General features: G+C 42.1%; 3 protein-coding genes across 3 annotated transcripts; 2 read left to right on the top strand and 1 right to left on the bottom strand.

Annotated features, from left to right (window-relative positions):
• The first annotated feature begins 955 nt into the window (after nucleotides 1-955).
• Nucleotides 956-6,604, top strand: LOC110621230 (nuclear transcription factor Y subunit A-10). Its single transcript, XM_021765423.2, has 6 exons — nucleotides 956-1,260; nucleotides 1,590-1,920; nucleotides 4,733-4,845; nucleotides 4,938-5,006; nucleotides 5,428-5,571; nucleotides 5,796-6,604. The coding sequence occupies exons 2-6, from the start codon at nucleotides 1,659-1,661 to the stop codon at nucleotides 6,198-6,200; spliced, it is 993 nt and encodes a 330-aa protein (XP_021621115.1). The 5' UTR covers nucleotides 956-1,260; nucleotides 1,590-1,658; the 3' UTR covers nucleotides 6,201-6,604.
• Nucleotides 6,605-9,890: 3,286 nt separating this feature from the next.
• Nucleotides 9,891-10,827, top strand: LOC110620913 (ciliary rootlet coiled-coil protein 2-like). Its single transcript, XM_021764859.1, has 2 exons — nucleotides 9,891-10,034; nucleotides 10,120-10,827. The coding sequence occupies exons 1-2, from the start codon at nucleotides 9,891-9,893 to the stop codon at nucleotides 10,825-10,827; spliced, it is 852 nt and encodes a 283-aa protein (XP_021620551.1).
• A 9,305-nt stretch (nucleotides 10,828-20,132) lies between these two features.
• On the bottom strand, nucleotides 20,133-20,606 carry LOC110620912. Its single transcript, XM_021764858.1, has one exon. The coding sequence runs from the start codon at nucleotides 20,604-20,606 to the stop codon at nucleotides 20,133-20,135; it is 474 nt and encodes a 157-aa protein (XP_021620550.1).
• Nucleotides 20,607-21,383: the final 777 nt, after the last annotated feature.

Raw genomic sequence — 21,383 nt, 5'->3', positions numbered from 1 at the left:
AAATTATTTTTAAAAACCCAATTGGGAAACATTATTCAATAATATTTAAGTTGTCCTTGCATTTATAAGATACTAAATTCAAATTGTAATTAAAAAAATAAGAAAATTTTATAGCTTAACCAAAACGCTAATTAAGTGTGTATGTCTCAAATGCTTTCTTCTCAAAAGGCAATAAATGATTAAAAAAGAAGAAGAAGAAGACACCTAATTGAAAACTTTTCCTTTAAAAAATCAAAGGGGAAAGGAATGGAGAGAGTGATAATATTCATCACTAGTCACTACCCAACAGTGATTATTAATTAATAGATTAATTAGAAGCAGACATGGATTGTGTTCAGCATGCAAAAACCACTTAGACTATGTGAAACTGTCTGTAACCCACTTGTAATAATCTACAAAAATTGGACAGTTAAAGAGGTTTCCTCATATAGATGTCAAGCAGGTAGTTATGCAATTCCTGTTGCTTGCCCACAACCTTCCATATCACCCCATTTAAAATATTTTTTTTTATATATTAAATTTGATTGAATGCCGCTTTATCATTCATTAAATAATTTTATTTTATAAAATTATTAAATGGATTGATAAAATATATTTAAAAATTTTATAAATATATTAAAAAATTAAATATTTATAAAAAATTAATATCGAAGAGAGATTATGATATCGTGTTAAATTTGAATTAAGTTTAAATTTGAATTAAGTTTAAATTCGGGATGAATGCTATGGGCACAATGTGAAGTGAATTTTAAATCAAAAGGCGTATAAAGAAGAAAAGGAAGAAGGAAAAGAAAGAAAGAAAAAGAAGCCTCGCCCACTTTGTGTGTTGCTGTGGTGTTGTGGTTCTAGCAATTAGTGTAATGTTATATATATATACTATGTTATTGCATGTAGTACAAAAGACTTGCATGAAAGCTAAAGCTTATTGGTTGGTGGCCTGTAGTTTCAATCACAATTGTACGCATTTATCACCCATTTCACTTCCTCTCTCTCTCCCTTCCCTTTCTCCTTCTCCTCCACTTCCTCCTCTCTCTCTCTCTCTCTTTCTCTTTCTTCTTTCTGTTTCCTGCTAAAAACGATAAAACATGGCTCCTAACAAATGGGGTTTGTCTCTCTGCTTCTGCTTCTGCTTCTGTAGGGCTTGAAGCTGCTTTTTATCTGCTACAGCTGCTGTTACGTGATCCCTTCATCTTCAATCTTCTACTGCTTGTTTCAGCTCTCTCTTTTATCAGAATCTTTTAGTTCTTGACTGTGGCCAAGGTTCTTATTTGTCACTATCTTTGTACTCTATTTCTCTAGGTTTCTTCCCTTGTCTTTTGCCCCTCTTGTTTTGTTTTTCATTTGTCAGTAGTCTTTTTTTTTTTTTTTTTTTTTTTGGTAATGATCTGCTTCTTTTTGTAGATTCTGATATTTGGTTATATCTATTTTCTGCTTTTTTTTTTCAATTTACTATAGTTATCCAGCCAAGATCAATGGAAAAAATGGTTGGGTTTTCATTCAACAATATCGTGTTTTTTTATGTCTTCTTAAAGTAGAATATTGCAAAATATATATTGGTGGGAATTTTGATTGTATTCTGAAAATTGCAGGATTTAATTTGAACCATCGAGATTAGCCCATAAAATCCACAGTTCAGATACTTTTTTTGTGGGGCTTTAATGGCGGTGAAAACTCTGTATTTCAAAGAACATGAAGGGATTATCCATAATCCAATTGGGCAGCTGTCGTCGGTGCCATCAGTGCCTTGGTGGAGTACTTTTGGATCTCAATCTGCTTGTGGTGAATCCTTTGGGATACTCAAGCCTTCTTCAATGGAACAACAACCATCAACTGGTGGACTCACTGCCATGAAGCAAGCTAGTCGCGGCACTGAGCAAGGGCTGGACAAAGGGAACACCACTCAGTTCCCTATCTTTCCTGGTAAATCAATCTCCTCCATTATTGTGTAGAATTTTCTCACAGGTCTTTTCCATGGATTACTTACATTTTCAATAGATGACAGCAATATTACTTGAAAAAGCTTTGAAAAAGTTATACTGTGTGTCTCCTCTTGAGTTACTGTTAGTCAATTATTAGTATTTGGCCAATGAATTGATTAGAAATGGGATGCAAGTAAGGCTACTGAGACCCATAATGGAGATGTACCAATTTTGGATCAGGCTGTGTCATCAATAATGGAGAGTAAAGCTCTTCTCTTTCCCTTTTTTCCCTTTTCAGTACATATTTTTTCACTTCTTGGTTGTCGTTATATTGCCTGTGATCTAGGAGTAAATTGAGTTCTATTTTTTCACCTTTTCCATTTTTCTTCCATTGTCTATGGTCTTTCAAATCTTTAAAGAAGCAAGTTCTCTTGCTATCTGAATAAGAATATTACCATAAAAGTGTTGAGCCTATGTAGGTTGAATTTTAGGTATATTTTACCTAATCCAAAAAATTACGTTCTGAATTAGATAAAAAAATGGGAATTAATGCTGGATTACAGTTTCAGAATCTTCATATCACCCTGCAGTATAGAGGCTATAAATAATTATATTTTTTTTTATTGCTATGTATTATGCGAGATTTCAGAAAACACACTAAAAGGGTTTGGGTTTTGAGAGATTGTATTACATTTTTTCATTATAAAGAAACTTTATCTCTACTTTAATCATGGAAGTAGACCTCAAACAACGTCAACTTTTTGTGTCTATTCTCTTTTGTCTTTCTAAGTGCGTTTATAATTAGTATTATGCGATTGTTTTAACAAATCAAATTTGACTCAGTAGATTGGCAGGTTGTTATATATTTTGGTAGATTGTTCCATAAAATTGGATAAAGAAATTATCTATCTCAAGGAGGCAAAGAAGTACTGAGAAAGTGAATAATAATTTTCGAAAGTGAGATCATATACTTTTATCCCATCAATGTGAGACAAGGGGCTAGCACATAGTTATTTTTCTTTGCTCCAGGATTTTTAAAAATTTTTTTTTTCTATGCTACAGTTGTCGAATTAGTTGCAGTAAATTCTAGTACAGACACCTGTCATTAACTTTGTTTTTAGTATATAGCTATACTAATGTTGGGGTAAGGAACCTAGCACTTCAATTATTTAATTGGGACAAAACTCCCAAGAAAGGGGGGAAAGTAAGGTGCTTGGCCAGAGAATCCAATTGAATAGAATGAAAATTGTAACAGTAAGTCCAATACCAGAATTAGGCAAAAAAATTGGGATACATTCTGGGAGAATGAAACTTCCATTGAAGAGAAGCAAATGAAAGGGTTTCATAAAAATTCTCATAGATTCGAGAATGATTTTCATTCTATACATGCCAAATCGTGAATTAGTAATTGCATTCAATCTCCAGAGAAGATAACAATGCTCCTTGTTTATTCTAAGCTGGTTGCTGATGCTGGCAGTTCACCCTCAAGTTTTACTGTTTAGCTTCAAACTGTTCAAAAAGTTCTACAATGGCTATAGGCTTCTGTTAGGAATCTCATGTTAAAAGTTTCTCTTTTTGGCCCATTAAGAAACCCATTGAGCTTTGTGGCACACAATGGAGGAGCCCTCCCTCTCCTTGAAACCCATCTCTCCTAAATCAATTAGAACAATAACTCTCCTCATGTAAGAAGGAAGTCTTTGACTTTATGACAAGATAACAGTAGTTCTTCACACATTGAAGGTTTTCTTTTTCACTTGCTAATTCAAAATTTTTTTCCTAGTTATATATGGACATCGGTGCTAGAAATACAAGTTAGATATCTGTGGTGTCACTAGAATAGTTGTTTAAATCTTATGATAATTTTGAGGAAAAAGCATGTTAGCTCCTAGTGCACCTTCTCTTGGAGGATGCCTTGTAAGGACTTGCAATTTTGTGATTTACCATGGTTGAATAGCTTAATATATCTCAATTAAGGAAATTATTAATATAAAATTGAGAACTGAGGGATATAAGCTTTCAAGGTTTTCTAATGTCACCACATGGCTAAAAGACTAAATTTTTCCTTGTACTACATAGTGGGCCAAAAATATCAATTTTTGTCTTTCAGTCCAAATTTGGCTCTAATTATGATTAAAAGGCCAAATAAGGATATCACTTATTAGGATTTAAGAGTGTAAGTTATGCTTTTCTCAGATAGTTTAGAGGTAAATTTGGATTGGAAGATGAAATTTGCATTTCTTGACGAGCAAATTTTGCCTTTTTACTGACCTTAAACCAGCAGACAGACAGAAAGAAAGCAACAGTAAGCGCTTTCTTCCTTCCAGTCGAATCTATCGATGCTACATATTAAGATGCATATGAGGTAATCATACAATAAATAGGTTTGCAGTACAGGAACTTATGTAGCTTGATCCATTTGCATTGATAAATTCATGGTTCATAGTATGAAAGGAATCATGATGATAAAAATTGCATCTCAAAGTCAATTCATCACATGAAAATGCATAAAGAAGCTCAAAGAATAAGTTCATCATGCATCCAAAGTCATGGTGCTTTTGAAAGTTATAGCTGATATTTTGTATCTAGCAGAGTTACTGGGTAAACAGTGGCTCTAATTCTTCCTTGGCCCTTATTTAGTAGAGAAATGAATAAAGTTCTGCCTTAACAATGAAACCATTTTTTCCTCGTTTTTCTGCCTTCCCAATTCGTTCTTGTTCTTAATTTAGACCCCGACATGAAACATAGTAACCACTTGTTGACAGATAGAGGTTTCAATTTTATGATCACATTCTATGTATATGGTTTTCTTTCAGGTGACTGCAAAACTTCAGGTTATGGGCAAAAGTCTCCTCAGAGAGCCATCTCTCTGCAAACAGCTTTGCCAGAATATCGTGCTCATATTGACCTGGGATTCGGTCAGCCAATGGTATAGCCACTTTTCTCACAATAAACAATTTCTCATGCACGTCATTCCAAATTGGCTTTTGTTACTGGCTTTTGCTTCTGAAATGATTGCAGATCTATGCAAAATATCCTCATGCAGATCAATGTTACGGAGTATTCTCAACTTATGGACCTCAAATATCGGTAGCTTTCCCTTCCTTTCTAGCTCTGTTATGAGAAATCAAGAATTTTTTATATTATTATTATTTAGTTGGAGAATTACTTAATTTATAGTATCATGCTGTAAGTATCTTATGTTTTCTCAGTGGGGTTGCTTTGTGTTGATTGTTTTCTTGCTGGTTTTGCCTATGGAAAGGAAAGTGCAATTCTGAGTGTTACTTTGTATTGATGTTTCCTAGTTAGCATCGCCTTTAGAGAGAGAAGTATAATCCGAGTTGCTTTGTCGTACGGCTTAAGTTAGTGTGCCATTACTGCACAGTTGAAGCAATATGTCAAGATCTGGGTTTTTCTTTTGTACCCGGCTTAAGTTAACATGTAATTAATAACCTACGACTAGAAATACAACATATTGAACTCATTCGTATATATTATCATCATGATATAGGGGCGAATCATGCTGCCAATGAACATGACAACAGATGATGGACCAATATTTGTGAATCCTAAGCAGTACCATGGAATAATCAGGCGTCGAAAGACCCGTGCAAAGGCTGTATTGCTGGAGAGTAAGACAACAAAAAAACGTAAGGTATGTCTTATCAGGCTTACAACTCAATCTAGTCATTCTGCTACAACAGAAAATTCCATGTAGTAACTTGGGTTCAATAGTTTTGATTCTTGGCACTTAAGTTGGTTTTCATAGTCAACATTAGATTTTCAACGATGGCTTCATTTATCAAGATCAATGTGTTATATTCTAGTGCTCTTGAAAATGGAAGACCATCTTTCCTGAAGTTTGGTTTTTGTCTACAGCCATACATGCACCTCTCTCGCCATCTTCATGCTATGCGACGACCAAGGGGAATTGGCGGCCGTTTCTTGAACACAAAGACTTCCAATGATGCAATAAACGAAACCGAGGCAAACAAAGCTGGCGGTGGTCAAATATATCAGCGAACTGGTTCTCAGAGTTCTGAAGTCTTACAATCTGACAGTGGAACTTTGAACTCATCAAAAGAAGCAAGTGGTGGTGGATCAAATCTTTCAGGATCTGAAGTGACGAGTATGTACACCAGGAGAAATCTTGATCACTTTGCAATCAATCACCTGGCATCACAAGTACAAGCTTTCTCAGTGATGATGGACGGTGGGCATGGCATTATTATGTCCAACAAGTGGGTTGCAGCAGCAGATAACTGCTGCAACCTGAAAGTTTAATGGCAAAGGGGTGGATTGGGCTGAGTCCCAAATTCCATCCCCTAAGCATCCAAATGAAAAGGTCTGTTTTGTTGGCAGAGCTTTGTGTGGAGATTGACTCCTACATTTGGTTGCTGGGCAAATCATTCTTGGCTCATATGCATTAAGCTCATCTCTATCATTCCATGAAATTCTGAATTCACTGGATGACCAGAGATGAATACCTTAATGTGTACTTATAAAAAAAATTAAGGATTAGGACTAGAAAATAAAGTGGGTCCATCCTCATCCCTCTTGTAATAATTATGTGAAAGTCTGGTTGTGTGGCTGTGATCTTACATTATGTTGAAGCATGATCTGTCTGGCTTGTATTATCACCTATATTTCTGTAATCACCATGTGTTGTCCAATGTTTGTTTGTGTTATCAGACTTGTTATGTAATTTCCATGTGTTGTCCCATTTATTGAATAATCTATAATATATAATTATTATAATATTATAATATATATAAAAATAACAAAAGGAAAAAAGAAAATTAAGATTTTCAATAATAGTCTTATTATATTAAAAATTGTGATTGTATAATGGATAATTATAAAAATTATAACTTATTTTTTAATTTTTTTTTAAATTTTCAAAAAAAAAAACTTTTTAAAAAATTGTTATTTTTTTCTTAAAAGGAAACTAAACCAAACTTTATATTAAAAACAATACGTTAAAGAAGTTTTCATCAATTTTTATGAGAAATTTAACTAAAGAAATAAAAATAAAGATATTTTTAAAATTTTTTATTATAGATATTAATAAATAAAATAGTATAATTCTATTTATTATTTATAAACTTAAAAAATTAACTACAAATTTATAATTTAATTAATTTAATTAATATTATTATTTTATTAATTGATTTATAATATTATATTACCATTCATATAAATATTTATAATTTATATATATAAATTTGAGAAAATAGAAGAGGAACAATGGGACTATCAGAAAATCCTTAATTATTTAAAAAGTGGATAATATTAAAAAATTAATAGTAAACGTTCAGTTATATTTTTTAATTTTTATTTTAATCTATTTTTTATTGTCTATAATTTATATTTGAGAGGGCATTTAAAATATTCGTAATATTTTTATATTATTAAAATAAAAACTAAATTTGACTAGTTGATTTTAAATATTTATTATTTAAATTATTTATAAAATATATAATTTAAAATTCTTATGCTTCTTTATTTATTTTTTTTATTTTATTATAATTCAATTAAAATAAAAAATTAATTTTTGCCTTAAAAAACTGAAAAATTAAAATAATGATTTTAATATGTGATGTAACATTAAATATATATTTAAAAAATAAACAAAAAAAATCTTTTTTTTTCTTTTGCATTTGATGATCTGAGATCCAGAAAATGGGGTTTTACAATGGGTCCTGTAAAAACTAGAAAAACTTAGACCTAGAGGAGAGTATTTCTCCTTTTATATGTCTCATTTTATATGCTAGTGACGTACTAATAGAACGTATATCATTGGTCCACCTGTCCCTGCTACGTTGATATGGACGTACGAGGGAATCATATCTCTGATCCATGCGTAACGGCCTCTGATTCTTTCTGGACGTGTATGCGGGTGGATCCACACGAGGGACATGCGGATCTACTTCCTGGTTCCGGGTTGGGCCAGAGGATGAGGTAAGGGCCGAGCCCAACGAAGATCGGCTGGTCCAGTCGGAAGGGTTGGGCTGGCCTTGGAGAGGAGGAGCTGGACTTAGTGTGAGTCGTGAGGTTCGAGGGCTTTGGGATGATGGGCCTGCATCGTGGGCTGGACCCCAGACCGGGGAGGAAGAGCCCAGCGGTCATCAATTACCCCTTTACCCTCTCGTTAGTTATTAGGCGACTGACGAGGGGGTAAATATCGAGAGTAATAATGACTGCGCCGCTCCAGGACAAAATAGTGCAGGGCAACTTTCCACCTCATTATTGTTTTGCATTTCAAATTCTTTCTGCCTTCTTGCAACCTCTGCTCTCTTTTCTGTCTTCTCTGCGATTTACCTACATCGTCCTTCTTCCTCAGCCGTTTCCAAGGTACGCTCTTTTCTTTGTTATTCTATGGGGAAACCAAAGCTTCCTGACGTTCTTAACGTTGAGTCTAATATCACCCCGTCCGTTCTGAAAAATTTCTTTTCTCGGGAGTATTTAGATACCCCCTTTTTCGCATCCGTGCCCCTTATCCAAACGAAAGGATTGTTCTTCCCGATCCCCCTCCTTCTGACCTGATCGATCCCCAACGGGACCTGAGCCTGATCTTTTTTGCTAAACAAAGGGAGTTTGGCTTAACTTTCCCTTTCTCTCCTTTCTTTACGGAGGTCTTCCGGTACTTCAGTATAACTCCTCGGATGCTAGTCCCCAACTCTATTCTGTTTATGTCCTCTTTTGAGTTCGTGTATCTAAGCCGGGAGATCACGCCCACGGTGCCTTTATTTGTCTCCTTCTTCCGATTAGTCAGAGCAAGCCACTGTTTTTATTATTTTTCTCCTCGAGGAGGGCTCTTGATCTTTTCGGGTCATAAGGATTCGATAAAAGGCTGGATGGAGGGCTTTGTTGTAGTGGAGCTCAGGAAGGAGTCCAGGCTAGTCTGGGATCTAGAGCTCTCCTGGGAAGAAGTTGCACTGAACTGCAATGACCCGCCCCAGCTGAGTCTTACCGAACAAGTTGGATTTGTTTGGCTGACCTCTATTGAAAAGAAATATGATGTTGAGAAATGCATGTTTGTGTCTAATCTTCATGATATTAGTGAAGTGGGTATTTTACTCCACTCAGTTGTGTTATTTTGTCTGGGTAATCTTTGTGGTAAATTGTCTTGTTCTGTATTAATTTCGCATTTTTGCAGCTTCCAACGTGAAGATGGAACAGATCAAGCCCCCAAAGAACCTCGTGTTATCCCGTGAGAGCATGAACGCGGCTCTGGATGCTCTTCAAGCCGGGCTGTTGGTGAAAGAGGCCACCCAGGAGGTAGCTAAGATTATTTCCATTAGGACGATGAATAAGACCCCAGCTCTGCCCTCTGATCGAGCTTCCAAACCGAGCTCCAAGGGTGCCAGGTCTTCCAGACCATCTAGTCGTGGTGGATCGAGCTCAATTCCCAAATCTTCTCCAACTTCCAGATCTCGGCCGGCCTCTGTAGAAGAAGTGAAGAAAGCTCCTTCGGATACGGCTAGATCGGCCGAGGGCGTCGAACTGAAAAGGACTGATTTATCTTTGCCTTCAAAGAAAATCCCTGAAGGAGGAGTTGAGGTCTTCCCAACCACTAACAAGGCTCCTGCAAGCGACCGGGAGGTCATCTCCATAGAGGATGACGGTCAAGGAGCCACTGATGAGAACGTCCTTGTTATTAGGGATATCCTGGTGAAGACAACTGAGTCCAGATCGACTGAGGGAATACCCCTCCAGAAGGAGTCTTTGGCTACTCCTGCAGGGGTTACTGAGGAGGTCGGGAAGAAGCTCCCCCTTTCATCTGATGCTCCTACCCCCGTTCCCAAGAAAGCTCGGGGTTCTACGCGTGCTGCCCCTGCATTGCCTCCCCTCGAGAAGGAGAAAACTGCAGTGGTGCCCCTGCTTTCTGCTTCAAATAATGATATCTTGAATGCCGAGGACATCACCCATCAGACTCCGGCGACCGTGGTTGCTGAAATAATCCGAGAATGAATGTTTGGTGGAATCACTCAGGCTTCAGATTCTCGTCTACTGGCTCTTTCTGGTCATCTGGCCAGCTCTACTCAAGAGCAGGTGGCCTTCCGAGCTCGGTCTAGAGAGCAGCTAGGAGACACTGCCAGGGAGATGCTTTTGATGGTAAGTTCTGTTTGGTTCTTTTCTACTCTTAATTCGTTTCTACCTTTCTCTACCTCTCAGCTTTGCTTGTCTTTCTGTTTACTAGGTTACTGGCATATTCATGGAGATGGATGCTCGGGATCGTGCCCTTAGGGACACGGTGGACCGTCGGATCGAGGAGGCAAGTCTTGAGGAGAATTTATCCGCGTCCAGCGATGCCCGGGACAATCTTGCCGCGGTCCAAGAGGACTATAGGTCCCTCCAGTTCGATTTACACGCAGCCAAGGAGGCCCGTAAGAAGGCAGAGGAGGAGGCATCTGAGGTGCGAAAGCATTCCCAGTCCCTAGAAGCAGAATTGTCCCACATCCGGAGGGTTCTCCAAGAGTCTGACGAGAGGGCAACTTCGGCAGAGGTTCGTTGTGGAGAAGTTTTGAAGCAGCTGTCCTCCACCGTGGATGCTCTGCGTGAAAGGGACGAGGCCGTGGGCCAGAAGGAGGAAGTTCAGCGCCAGCATGAGCAGCTGAAAGTAAAGTTAGATGTTGTGCTGGCTCAAAAGAGTGAAGCTGTGGCTCGGGTTGTGGTCCTGAAGCAGGAGCTGAGTAAGCAGGCCGACAACATTAAGGGCTTGACTTTGGCAGCAGAGGAGTCTAAACTTCAGAATCAGCAACTCTGCCAACAAGTCAAAACCCTAGAGACGAGATGCTCAGCCCTGTCTGAAGAGGCCAAATTAGCCGAGGATAAGGTCCAGTTGGAGGTTGAAAAGCATTTGAAGGAGTATAAGGAGTCCCCCGAGCTGAAGAGGGAGATCCAGTAGGCTAGTGAAGCTTACCTCCAAGAGTACAAGAATTCTTCTGAGCTAAGAGCTGAGATAGCTGAGGCCTGCGAGAGACGACTTACGGAATATAAAGCTTCGAATGAGATGAAAGAAGCCATATGGTATAAAGGTCTCCGCATGTTCATCTCTGGCTTCAACCGAGGTTTAAGGGAGGCCAGACATAATCCATCCATCCCCTTGACTGTACTTTGAGCCAAAGAGGAGGATTCCGATGGTGAGGATGTGCTCTACGGGGAGGACGATATGCCTTTGCCCAAAGGGACTTCTCTTACTGCAGCTGTAATACCCGGCTAGACTCCAGTATCGGAATTCCTACCGTCCGGTAGAATCTCGGGTGTCGGAGACCTCTAGAAGGGTAAAACCATGTTTTCATGAAATGTTTTAATGTTTTGATGATTTTAAGTAAAGAGGAAATGAGTTTTTGAATAAAAACAACCTTGGAGGAAAACTCAGGTTCGGCCGCCGAAACTCAAAGTTCGGCCGCCGAACATGCATGCATTTCGGGTGAGCCTTAGGCCCCCGAAGGCATAAGTGAGGGAAGCCCAGGTTCGGCCGTCGAACCTCAAGTTCGGCCGCCGAACATGGCATGCATGCGGAGGCACGTTCGGCCCCCGAATGTGGCCTGGCCAGCCACTATAAAAGGGTCCCTTAGCCGAAAACGGGCGAGCTTTTCTCCCCATTGTCGGCCAAGGTGAGTTCTTCGCCGTCCCTCACCAATCTTGAGTCTTTTCCTTCAGATCTTTCAAGATTTTCACTAGTTTTCATCTTGTTTTGAAGATTTTCAAGTTTTGAGCAAGTTTTGGAGCTTTGAGGTTTCCAGAACTCAAATCCCTCCCATCTCCGAGTTTAGGTCGTCTCTCTCTCTCGATCTTCAAGAGGTAAGAGTCGATCTTAAGCTCATTTCATGTTTTAAGTAAGTTTTATGTAAGATCTATGGGGTAGAATGCATGTGTAGGGTTTTGTGAGTTTATGGGTTTATGTTGATTTATGGACAATGTATGTTGGGTTGTGTTGTTTGATGTGTTGTAGTTGGGGTTTAAGGTAGTTTGAAGCCCCTAGGAGCTTGTATGCTTGAGTATGTGTGTTGTAGAATAGGATTATGCATGTTTATAAGGTTTGGGAGGCATTGGAGGCAAGAGGAGCCAAGTTTTTGCCCTTTGGCAGAAACCAAGTTCGGCAGCCGAAGGACTTTCGGCCGCCGAACATGGCTGGGGAGGCAGGCCTTTCGGCTGCCGAAGTTGCCCCCGAAAAGAGACTTTCGTCTCTGTCTGGGACTTTCGGCCGCCGAAGGTGCCGCCGAACCTGCCTGGGTTTCGGCTCTGGAGGGACTTTCGGCCGCCGAAGGTGCCGCCGAAAGTGCCCTGTTCAGCCTTCCTTTGCATGATTTTGCATGATTGTTTTGAGGTGTTTTAGGGGGTTTTTGGGGGATGTTTTTAGAGTTATGTTTTAGTTGTTTGGTCCCTCATTTGAGTCCACCTGTGTAGGTTCGGACCCGAGGAACCGAGGACCCCAGCAGTGAGTTAGCTGCATCAGTCTTTGTCAGAGCTAGCCAAGAGGTGAGTAGAATAAACCTTTACGATTTAAAGCAAATAAATTATAAAGTTTTTAGCATGTTCATGCATCATGAATGCCATGTGATGAATTAGGTTGCTTGCATTAGAATTCACGAATATGTTGCATTGCATTTATGATGTTGATGTGGATTGGTTATTGGATGATCCTCTAGTCCTCATATGGTATGATGATGTTACGGCATGATATGGTATGGAAGTCCAGGTTGTACCCATTCTACGTCCCTGGCACTATGTAAGAGAAAGTCCAAGTTGTACCCATTCTACGTCCCTGGCACTTTGGTATGTTATGATATGTATGTTAAGAGAAAGACCGGTTGTACCCATTCTACGTCCCGGCACTTTGGAATGTAGAGGATTATTGGTGACAACACCATCCGAGATGTGATTTGTTGTGATGTGTTGCATTACATGATGGCATGAGATTTTAAATGTTGTTTTCTATTATTCTGCTCACTGGGCTCTAGTAGCTCACCCCTTTTCCCTAATCCCCTAGGATTGCAGGTACGGGCTAGACAGAGAAGTCAAGAAGAGTAAAGTCACATGTTTGTAATAGATAGATAGTGGACATGATAAATTGTAAGATGATGTAAAAATTGAATAGTTATGTTATGTATAATGGTATTGAGGTTTAGAAGTGTGCTTGACCATAGTATATTGTAATCCCTTTTGATACATGATCTTAATGTTTATTGATGACTATGTTTAGCAAACTCAACACATGTATTGCCACCCATTGAGGGGCATTGATGAGATCCCACAGAGGGGTCAAGTTTATGATTATGTATATGTCCAGTGCATGCACAGGTTGAGTTTGATGTATGATAGAATGTATGAAAGAAAAGTTTTAATTTTTATGTATGTTATTGATCATGTATGGGATTAAACAGGTTTACAGGTCACATGTTAGGCTTGCTACGGGTCCCGGCGGCCTTAAGCCGACCTGGATCCTAGCGCCGGTAGCGGTCCGATTTTCGGGTCGTTACAGCAGCTGGGCCTTCTGAGGCAGAGTCCGAGCTGAATATGGAGGATGTGGGAGTCCTCGGACCTGAGGGGGGGCGACATCGAGCCTCAAAAGGAAGGTGGAGAACTAGAAGAGGGAGGTGCTGGACCTTCAGGGCTGGAGATCGTTCCTTTTGTAGGTGTTGGGGAGTCTGATCGAGAGGAGGCCAGACCTCCCGTGGGCAGCAATGTAGACAATGTAAACACAGATAGTGTAGACAGTGTAAGGGATAATATAGACGCTAGTGTATCTGAGGGTGATGCTCCTAAGCATGTGAGTCCTCTGAGGACGGTCTTTCCTCCACCAATCTTAGATGATTAGATTGTAAATTTCTCGATACTTTTTAATGAAATTTTACTTTTGTTCACTGTTCACACTTAAACTGTTCTGCCTATTTTTCAACTTCATAAAGCTACTTATGCTGTTACAAGCAATCTGACTTGTCAAGAGTGAAATGTTTAAGCCATGTACTTGATAATTTTTCTAAGGAATCCGCTGTATTGTATTTCCTTTTTATTTTTAAGACCATCAGGACCAAAACTCTATCAATTGTCTGAACTTTTGACTTATGCACCTATCCCTTTTACTAAGATATTCTTATTCATAAGCTTTTTCCGAGCTGCACTAGTCTTTAACCATGAGCTCGGTTCTTAGCTATATGTCCGATCTTATAAGAAGTCAGGTCACGTACTTTTTAATGGTGACGAGCAGGGCTGACTTTTTGCTTTTAGTGCTGACCTGTCAAGGGATGAAGTTGAGGTCTCTTCTGCTCGTACCATTGGATTTCTCTCCAAGTTGCCCCTTTACCTCCTCAACATTTCACTACATGAGTGGTGAGGGGGTAAATCCCTAAACTTTGTTTGTAATTGCGTGGGCTTATTTTAGCCGTCTTTACCTTTCTTCTGGGTTATGAGCTCGGATGTTTGTTCCTGGCAAACTGACTCGAGCTGTGAGCACTGTTCTTTGCCGTCGTTTATCCTCCTATGTGTTCCTGCATTTATGGGCCTTTTCATAGAGGGAGCTCGGTTCTCTGTTATTTCCTCTATACTTAGCTTCATTCTACCTGAGTGTTTCACGTTGCGAGTCTATCCGAGCTGGGGGCTCGGTTCTTTGCTCTTTGTTTAGGTTTTTATGCCTATAGTCCGTGACGCTGCTTATTTCGCGAGCTCAGGGGTTCGGAATTTTGCTTTTTTCGCTTTGGTGCCCCGAGCTCGTTTGTGAGGTCGGACTTAACCTTTCTTTTTCCGAGCTGCCTACCCCTGAGCGTTTTGTGGGTTCTTTGTTGTTTAGACCTCTCTCTGGGCTAGTTGAGCTGGTTTAGGACTAGCGGTCACTTTTCGAAGTCGGTGCCTCTTATGATTGCCCCAATTTTTTGTGGGAGGTCGGAACTATGTCCTTTTACCTCCCTGGGATCCATGAGGTCTTCTACTTCTCTGAGATCTCTGTATCTCAGTGAGGTCTTCTGATGCCAGGAGATCTTAGGGATCCTGGTCTTCTACTTCCCTGAGATCTCTATATCTCAGTGAAGTCTTCTGCCTCTCTGAGATCTCTATATCTCAGTGAGGTCTTCTATCTCTCTGAGATCTCTATATCTTAGTGAGATCTTTTGGTGCCAGGAGATCTTGGGGATCCTGGTCTCCTACCTCCCTGAGATCTCTATATCTCAGTGAGGTCTTCTGCCTCTCTGAGATCTCTATATCTCAGTGAGGTCTTTTATCTCTCTGAGATCTCTATATCTCAGTGAGATCTTCTGGTGTCAGGAGATCTTGGGGGTCCTGGTCTTCTACTTCCCTGAGATCTCTATATCTCAGTGAAGTCTTCTGCCTCTCTGAGATCTCCATATCTCAGTGAGGTCTTCTATCTCTCTGAGATCTCTATATCTCAGCGAGGTCTTCTATCTTTCTGAGATCTCTATATCTCAGTGAGATCTTTTGGTGCCAGGAGATCTTGGGGATCCTGGTCTTCTACCTCCCTGAGATCTCTATATCTCAGTGAGGTCTTCTATCTCTCTGAGATCTCTATATCTCAGTGAGATCTTTTGGTGCTAGGAGGTCTTGGTGATCCTGGCCTTCTACCTCTCTGAGATCTCTATATCTTCAGTGAGGTCTTCTATCTCTCTGAGATCTTTATATCTCAGTGAGATCTTTTGGTGTTAGGGGGTCTTGGTGATCCTGGCCTTCTACCTCTCTGAGATCTCTATATCTTCAGTGAGGTCTTCTACCCTTCTGAGATCTTTATATCTCAGGAAGGTCTTCGGAGCTTTGTTCTTTGTTTTCTACAGAGAATCATTCACAATAATAAAGATGATCTCGCTTTGGAGGGAATGATATTATTTTATTCATTCATGTTTTTCAGAGTACAATGCTTTTCTTTACAAATATTTCAGGGGAAATATCTCTTCAGGTGTTGGATATTCCAGGCGTGGGGCTCAGGATTTCCTTGCATATCTTCGATTCGGTATACTCCTGACTTAACCACTTTTGCTATCCTGAATGGGCCCTCCCAGGTCAGTGCCAACTTGCCCACTGCTGCTCTTTTTCCCGTAGCTTCTAAGTTTCTTAGGGCCAGGTCCCCTACCTTTAGACTTCTTTCCCTGACCCTTTGGTTGTAATAATGGGCTGCCCGTTGTTGGTAAGCAGCAGTTTGGACGTGAGCTTCTTCCCTAACTTCTTTGAGAGCGTCCAAGTTATTCCTTAACTTGTCGTCGTTGCTGTTTTCGTTAGCAAATTGGACTCAATGAGTGGGGATTTGCAGCTCGACTGGGACTACGGCCTCTGTGCCGTAAGCAAGTGCAAAGGGCGTTTCTTTAGTGGACGTTCTGGGGGTAGTTCAGAGTGCCCACAGGATACTATTGAGCTCTTCTGCCCAGTTCGTCTTTGCCCCATCCAGTCATTTCTTTAATCCCTGGAGGATAGCTCTGTTGGTAACCTCTGTTTGACCATTGGTCTGAGGATGGGCCACTGAAGAAAACTTGTGCCATATGCCCATGTTTGCCGTAAATGCTCTGAAGGTGCTGCAGTCAAATTGTCTGCCATTGTCAGATATGAGTACTCTTGGTATGCCAAACCTGCAGATGATGTTTCCCCAAACGAAGTCTATCATCTTGCGAGCTGTGATCGTGGCTATTGCTTCCGCCTCTGGCCATTTGGAGAAGTATTCTACAGCTACTACTACGAATTTCCTCTGTCCCGTGGTCTTGGGGAAGGGTCCCAGGATGTCTATTCCCCATTGTGAGAATGGCCATGGACTGGATATGTTGGCTTGAGGAGTGGCTGGGACTTTGATGGCGTTAGTAAATCTTTGGCATACGTCGCACCTTTGGACAAACTCTTCTGCCTCCTTTTTAACAATGGGCCAGTAGTATCCTTGCCTGAATATTTTATTGGCTAAGGTCCCTACTCCTTCGTGAGCTCCACACATTCCCTTGTGTATCTCTTCCATCACCTTTGTAGCCTCATCCGGGCTCACACACCGGAGCCATGGGCTGGATTTTCCTTTTTTGTATAAGGTCCCCCTTATTGCTTGATAGTTGGCAGCACGAGCTGTTATCTTTCTAGCTTCATCTTTATCCTCAGGGAGCTTTTCCTTCTCCGGGTACTCTAGGTATGGGGTCATCCAAGTCGGGCTTTGTTCCACCTGCAATACTGTGTTTGTTTTATTAAAAGCAGGCGCGTGGACGTGCTGTATGTACACTTCATCGGGGAGCTGTTCTAATTCTTCTTTGGACAACCGGCTAAGCAGGTCGGATTCCTCATTTTCTTCTCGAGGTATTATTTGAAATTTGATGGGAACTCCTCGATCTATGAGTTCAGCCTCTATAGCTTTTACTTTTGCCAGGTAGCTCTGCATGGTTGGGTCTCTGGCTTGATATGTCCCAGTTATCTGATTGACCACCAGCTGTGAGTCGCTATTGACTTCGAGGTCAGTTGTCCCTACTTCCATTGCCACCAGCATCCCGTTTATTAAGGCTTCATACTCCGCTATGTTATTGGAGGCTTTGAATTCTAAGCGTAGGGCGTAGCAAACCTTAAATCCTCCAGGCCCCTTAAGCATTATTCCAGAACCACTGCCTTCGGCGCTTGAAGCCCCGTCTACATATAACTTCCAGCTGAACTTTTGGAAAAGCTCTTCCTTTCTTTGCTTCCCCGACACTTCTGAAGATGATTCTCCTTGTTCCTCACTGAATGTGCACTCTGCTATGAAATCAGCAAGGGCCTGAGATTTTATGGCTGTTCGAGGTCGATACTCTAAGCAATAAGGACTAATCTCAATGGACCAAGCTAGCATCCGACCTGAGGTCTCCTGCCTATGCAAAATCTTCTTTAAGGGTTGATCGGTCATTACTACTCCCCGGTGGCTTTCCAGATAAACCCTGAACTTTCGGACTGCCAGTAGTATAGCGTAGGCTATCTTCTCAATATTCAAATATCTGACCTTGGCGTCTTTGAGCACCTTGCTGACATAGAAAATAGGCTTCTGCTCTCCTTCTTCCACCCTTACCAATACGGCGCTGACTGCTTGTTCAGAGGCCGCCAGGTATATCAGAAGTTCCTCCCCTTCCCTGGGACTACTAAGCACGTGAGGCGAGCTGAGGTAGCTTTTGAGTTCTTTGAAGGCTTCTCGACAGTCTTCTGTCCATTCGAAGTTTGGCACTTTCCTCAACTTCTTGAAGAATGGTAAACACTTTTCTGCCGACCTCGACATGAATCGATTAAGCGCCACTACTCTCCCGGTCAGTCTCTGGACGTCCCTTACACAGGTCGGTTCTGGCATATTCAATATGGCTTCTACCTTCTCTGGGTTGGACTCAATGCCTTTCCCACTCACCATGTACCCCAGGAATTTTCCTCCTCTGATGAAGAAGGCACATTTTGCTGGGTTCAACTTCATTCTGTACTGGTCTAATACTCCGAATACCTCCCTCAAATCTGCTATGTGCTGCTGGAAAGTTAGGCTTTTGACTACCATATCGTCTACATAAACCTCTACGTTTCTGCCGATCTGGCTTTTGAAGATTTTGTTCATCAGTCTTTGGTATGTTGCCCCGGCGTTTTTTAGCCCGAAGGGCATGGGTTTGTAGCAGTATGTCCCATCTTCTGTTATGAACGAGGTCTTTTCTTCATCTGACCTGTCCATTGGGATTTGATGATAGCCAGACATAGCATCCAAAGAAGACATGTAATCGAAACCGGCCGTAGAGTCAACCATTTTATTAATATCAGGGAGGGGATAACAATCTTTAGGACAGGCCTGATTTAGGTCAGTGAAATCTATGCACATCCTATATTTGCCATTGGCTTTTTTGACTAGTACAGGATTAGCTAACCACTGTGGGTACATGACTTCCCTAATAAAGCCTGCCTCTTCTAGTTTCAGTACCTCCTCCTTGGTAGCCTATTGCTTCTCCCTTCCTACTACCCTCTTCTTCTGCTTTACCGGTCTAGCTTCAGGGAGGACATTCAACTTGTGCATCATCACTTTTGGGTCAATCCCGGGCATGTCAGAAGGCTTTCAGGCGAAGCTTGGTGCGTGACTCCGGACCAGGGCCATGACCTCGGTTTTCTGCTCTTTGGTGAGGCCGGCGTTGAGACTGAAGACTTTATCTGTTTCTGCCTCTGACAAGGGAAAAGTCTCCAGTTCTCCCACCGGCTCCGTCCTGGCCTCTGTTTTCTCGTCCCTGACCTCTAAGACTTCTGAATCCAGCCTTTCCTCTGTTGGGCTCGGCTCCGCCACCGTAGCTAGATATACTGCCCTTGCTTCCTCCTGGCTTCCTCGAACTATTCCCACCCCTGCTTCTGTTGGGAACTTCATAGCCAGATATCTGATACTGGTGACGGCCTCGAAGTCAAACAACACAGGTCTTTCCAAGATCGCGTTGTAGCTCAGGGGGAGTTTAGCTACCAGAAACACCGTATAATGAGTGCGAGTCCTAGGTGCTTCTCCTAGGGTGAGAGCCAGCTTCACCTTCCCTTCTACAGGTACTGGGACTCCTCCGATTCCTTTGACCGGTGCCTGATCCCGGACCAACTGTTCTTCAGGGATTCCCATCTGCTGGAAGACCCGGTAGGGTAGCAGGTTGACCTTACTCTCATCATCCACTAGGATTTTCTTCATCCGATAGTTGTGGATGACAGCTTCAATGACAAGGGCATCGTCATGGGGCATTTGAACACCTTGAGCATCCTCCGGAGAGAAAGTGATGGCCACTGGAGAGTGTTCGACGACCTGCATGACCTCGGCGCCACTGCTTTCTCCCTCTCGACTCCTCTTCTTTCCTCTACGACCCATTCGACCTCCTGTGCCCCCCACGATCATGTTAATGGTCCCACTAGACCCATCATTCACTGCTCTTGCTCTCCTCGGCGCTTGTGTTGTCGAATTGGGCTGAGGTCTTTGTCCTCCGGTTTCTTCACGAAGTTCTTCAGGTGCCCTCTTTTTATCAGCCTCTCGATTTCTGCGATCAACTGGAAGCAGTTATTGATATCATGGCCATGAGTGCAATGGAACTGACAGTATTTGTCAGGATTTCGCTGGTCGGCTTTTGTTCTCAGGGGTCTGGGCCACTCTACGAATTCTTTGTTTTGGACGGCCATAAGTACTTCGGCTCTAGAAGCGTTAAGTGGGGTCGGCTTCTCTGGGACCCACGGAGGGAGTGACCTTTGTTCTGCGACCTGAGGAGGGAGAGGTCTTTGGTCCCTTCGTTCCCAGGGCTATCTGTAAGGCTCAGGCCTTTTGCCATGTTTCCTCTCATGCTTCTCCGGCCTCCTTTCCTCCGGGGCTTTCTCCTTACCTATCGCTCTTTTGGCGAATCGGCTTGTCACTAAGGTATCATCCTGCCTTATATACTTTTCAGCCCTCTGCATCAGCTCGGCTAGTGAGGTCGGAGGCTTCCTGCTTAGTGAGCCGAAGAACTCAGCAGAGGTCGTTCCCTTCTGCATGGCCTCCACCGCCCTTCCCTCATCGAGCTCGGGAACTTGCAGAGCCTCCGTATTGAAACGAGCGACGTACTCCCTGAGCGATTCGTCTCTTCTCTGCTTGATTATTTCCAGGTAGCTCGTCTTTCTATCCGCAGGCACCCCGGCAATAAACCGGCTGATGAAGCGAGTGGCCAGATCTCCAAAACTGCTAATACTTTCTGCCTCAAGGTTATTAAACCACGCCCTCGCTGGCCCCGAGAGCGTCATTGGGAATGCTTTGCACATCAAGGCATCTAACAGAGTCTGCAGCTCCATGAAAGTCTTGTAGTTGAGGACATGCTCTCGTGGGTTTCCGGCTCCGTCATAAGCCGTCATTGATGGCATCGTAAACTTCTTTGGAACAGTCTCCTGCTGTACCTGCTTCGAGAAAGGTGAAGAAGTGGGCAGGAAGGTCTGGCTCTGATCCTTCTTTCCCAGCTCGGTTAGGAGTTGCTCTCTCAACTTCTGCAGCTTTTGGTCTACATCCTCATCTTCCAGCCTGGGTTTCTTCTCTAGGTGGTATTCCTCCTCCTCTGCTTCACTTCTCGTCCACTTGGTTGTCCCGGCGGAATAGTTGTCAGCCTCATCATTCTCTATCATCTCCCTCACCCTCCTTCTATGGACTCAGGCCTCCGGCTCTTCTTCTTCCCCGGCTCTTCTCCCTCTTTCTCCGGTACCATGGCTGCTGGTTTGAAGACGGTCAAGGGCAGGTTGGGGCTCATTGGTTTGGGGTTCTTCTACCACTGGGAGTGTATTTATCGGGGTGTTGAGGCCCTTTTGTTGTATTATCTGCCCCAACCAGTGGGTGGTGTTCTGCAGTTGGAGGGCCATGGTTTGAAGGTCCTGGTTGGATAAAGTAGCGGTGGGAGCATTCCCTGCCAAGCTTGGCGAGGGATTGAGAGAATGGGTATTTGGTTGTTTAGTGTTGTAGAGCTAGAAAAGGAGAACTGCTGCCCCTCTTGGGCAGAGCTCAGGTCATTTGGGATGTTAAGGTTGCTTTCATTG

The sequence above is a fragment of the Manihot esculenta genome, chromosome 8 (genome assembly GCF_001659605.2).
Source record: "Manihot esculenta cultivar AM560-2 chromosome 8, M.esculenta_v8, whole genome shotgun sequence".
Taxonomy (NCBI): domain Eukaryota; kingdom Viridiplantae; phylum Streptophyta; class Magnoliopsida; order Malpighiales; family Euphorbiaceae; genus Manihot; species Manihot esculenta.
The sequence above is the reverse complement of the archived record's forward strand: the minus strand, read 5'-3'. Positions and strand labels throughout refer to the sequence as shown.

What these genes read in the sequence shown, in the direction of transcription:
- LOC110621230 (XM_021765423.2), top strand. Translation starts at nt 1,659, where the DNA reads ATGGCGGTGAAAACTCTGTATTTCAAAGAACATGAAGGGATTATCCAT. An exon ending in TCAGTTCCCTATCTTTCCTG is followed by an intron (nt 1,921 to 4,732) that starts GTAAATCAATCT and finishes GTTTTCTTTCAG; the next exon opens with GTGACTGCAAAACTTCAGGT. An exon ending in TGGGATTCGGTCAGCCAATG is followed by an intron (nt 4,846 to 4,937) that starts GTATAGCCACTT and finishes AAATGATTGCAG; the next exon opens with ATCTATGCAAAATATCCTCA.
- LOC110620913 (XM_021764859.1), top strand. Translation starts at nt 9,891, where the DNA reads ATGTTTGGTGGAATCACTCAGGCTTCAGATTCTCGTCTACTGGCTCTT. An exon ending in CCAGGGAGATGCTTTTGATG is followed by an intron (nt 10,035 to 10,119) that starts GTAAGTTCTGTT and finishes TCTGTTTACTAG; the next exon opens with GTTACTGGCATATTCATGGA.
- LOC110620912 (XM_021764858.1), bottom strand. Translation starts at nt 20,606, where the DNA reads ATGACGCTCTCGGGGCCAGCGAGGGCGTGGTTTAATAACCTTGAGGCA.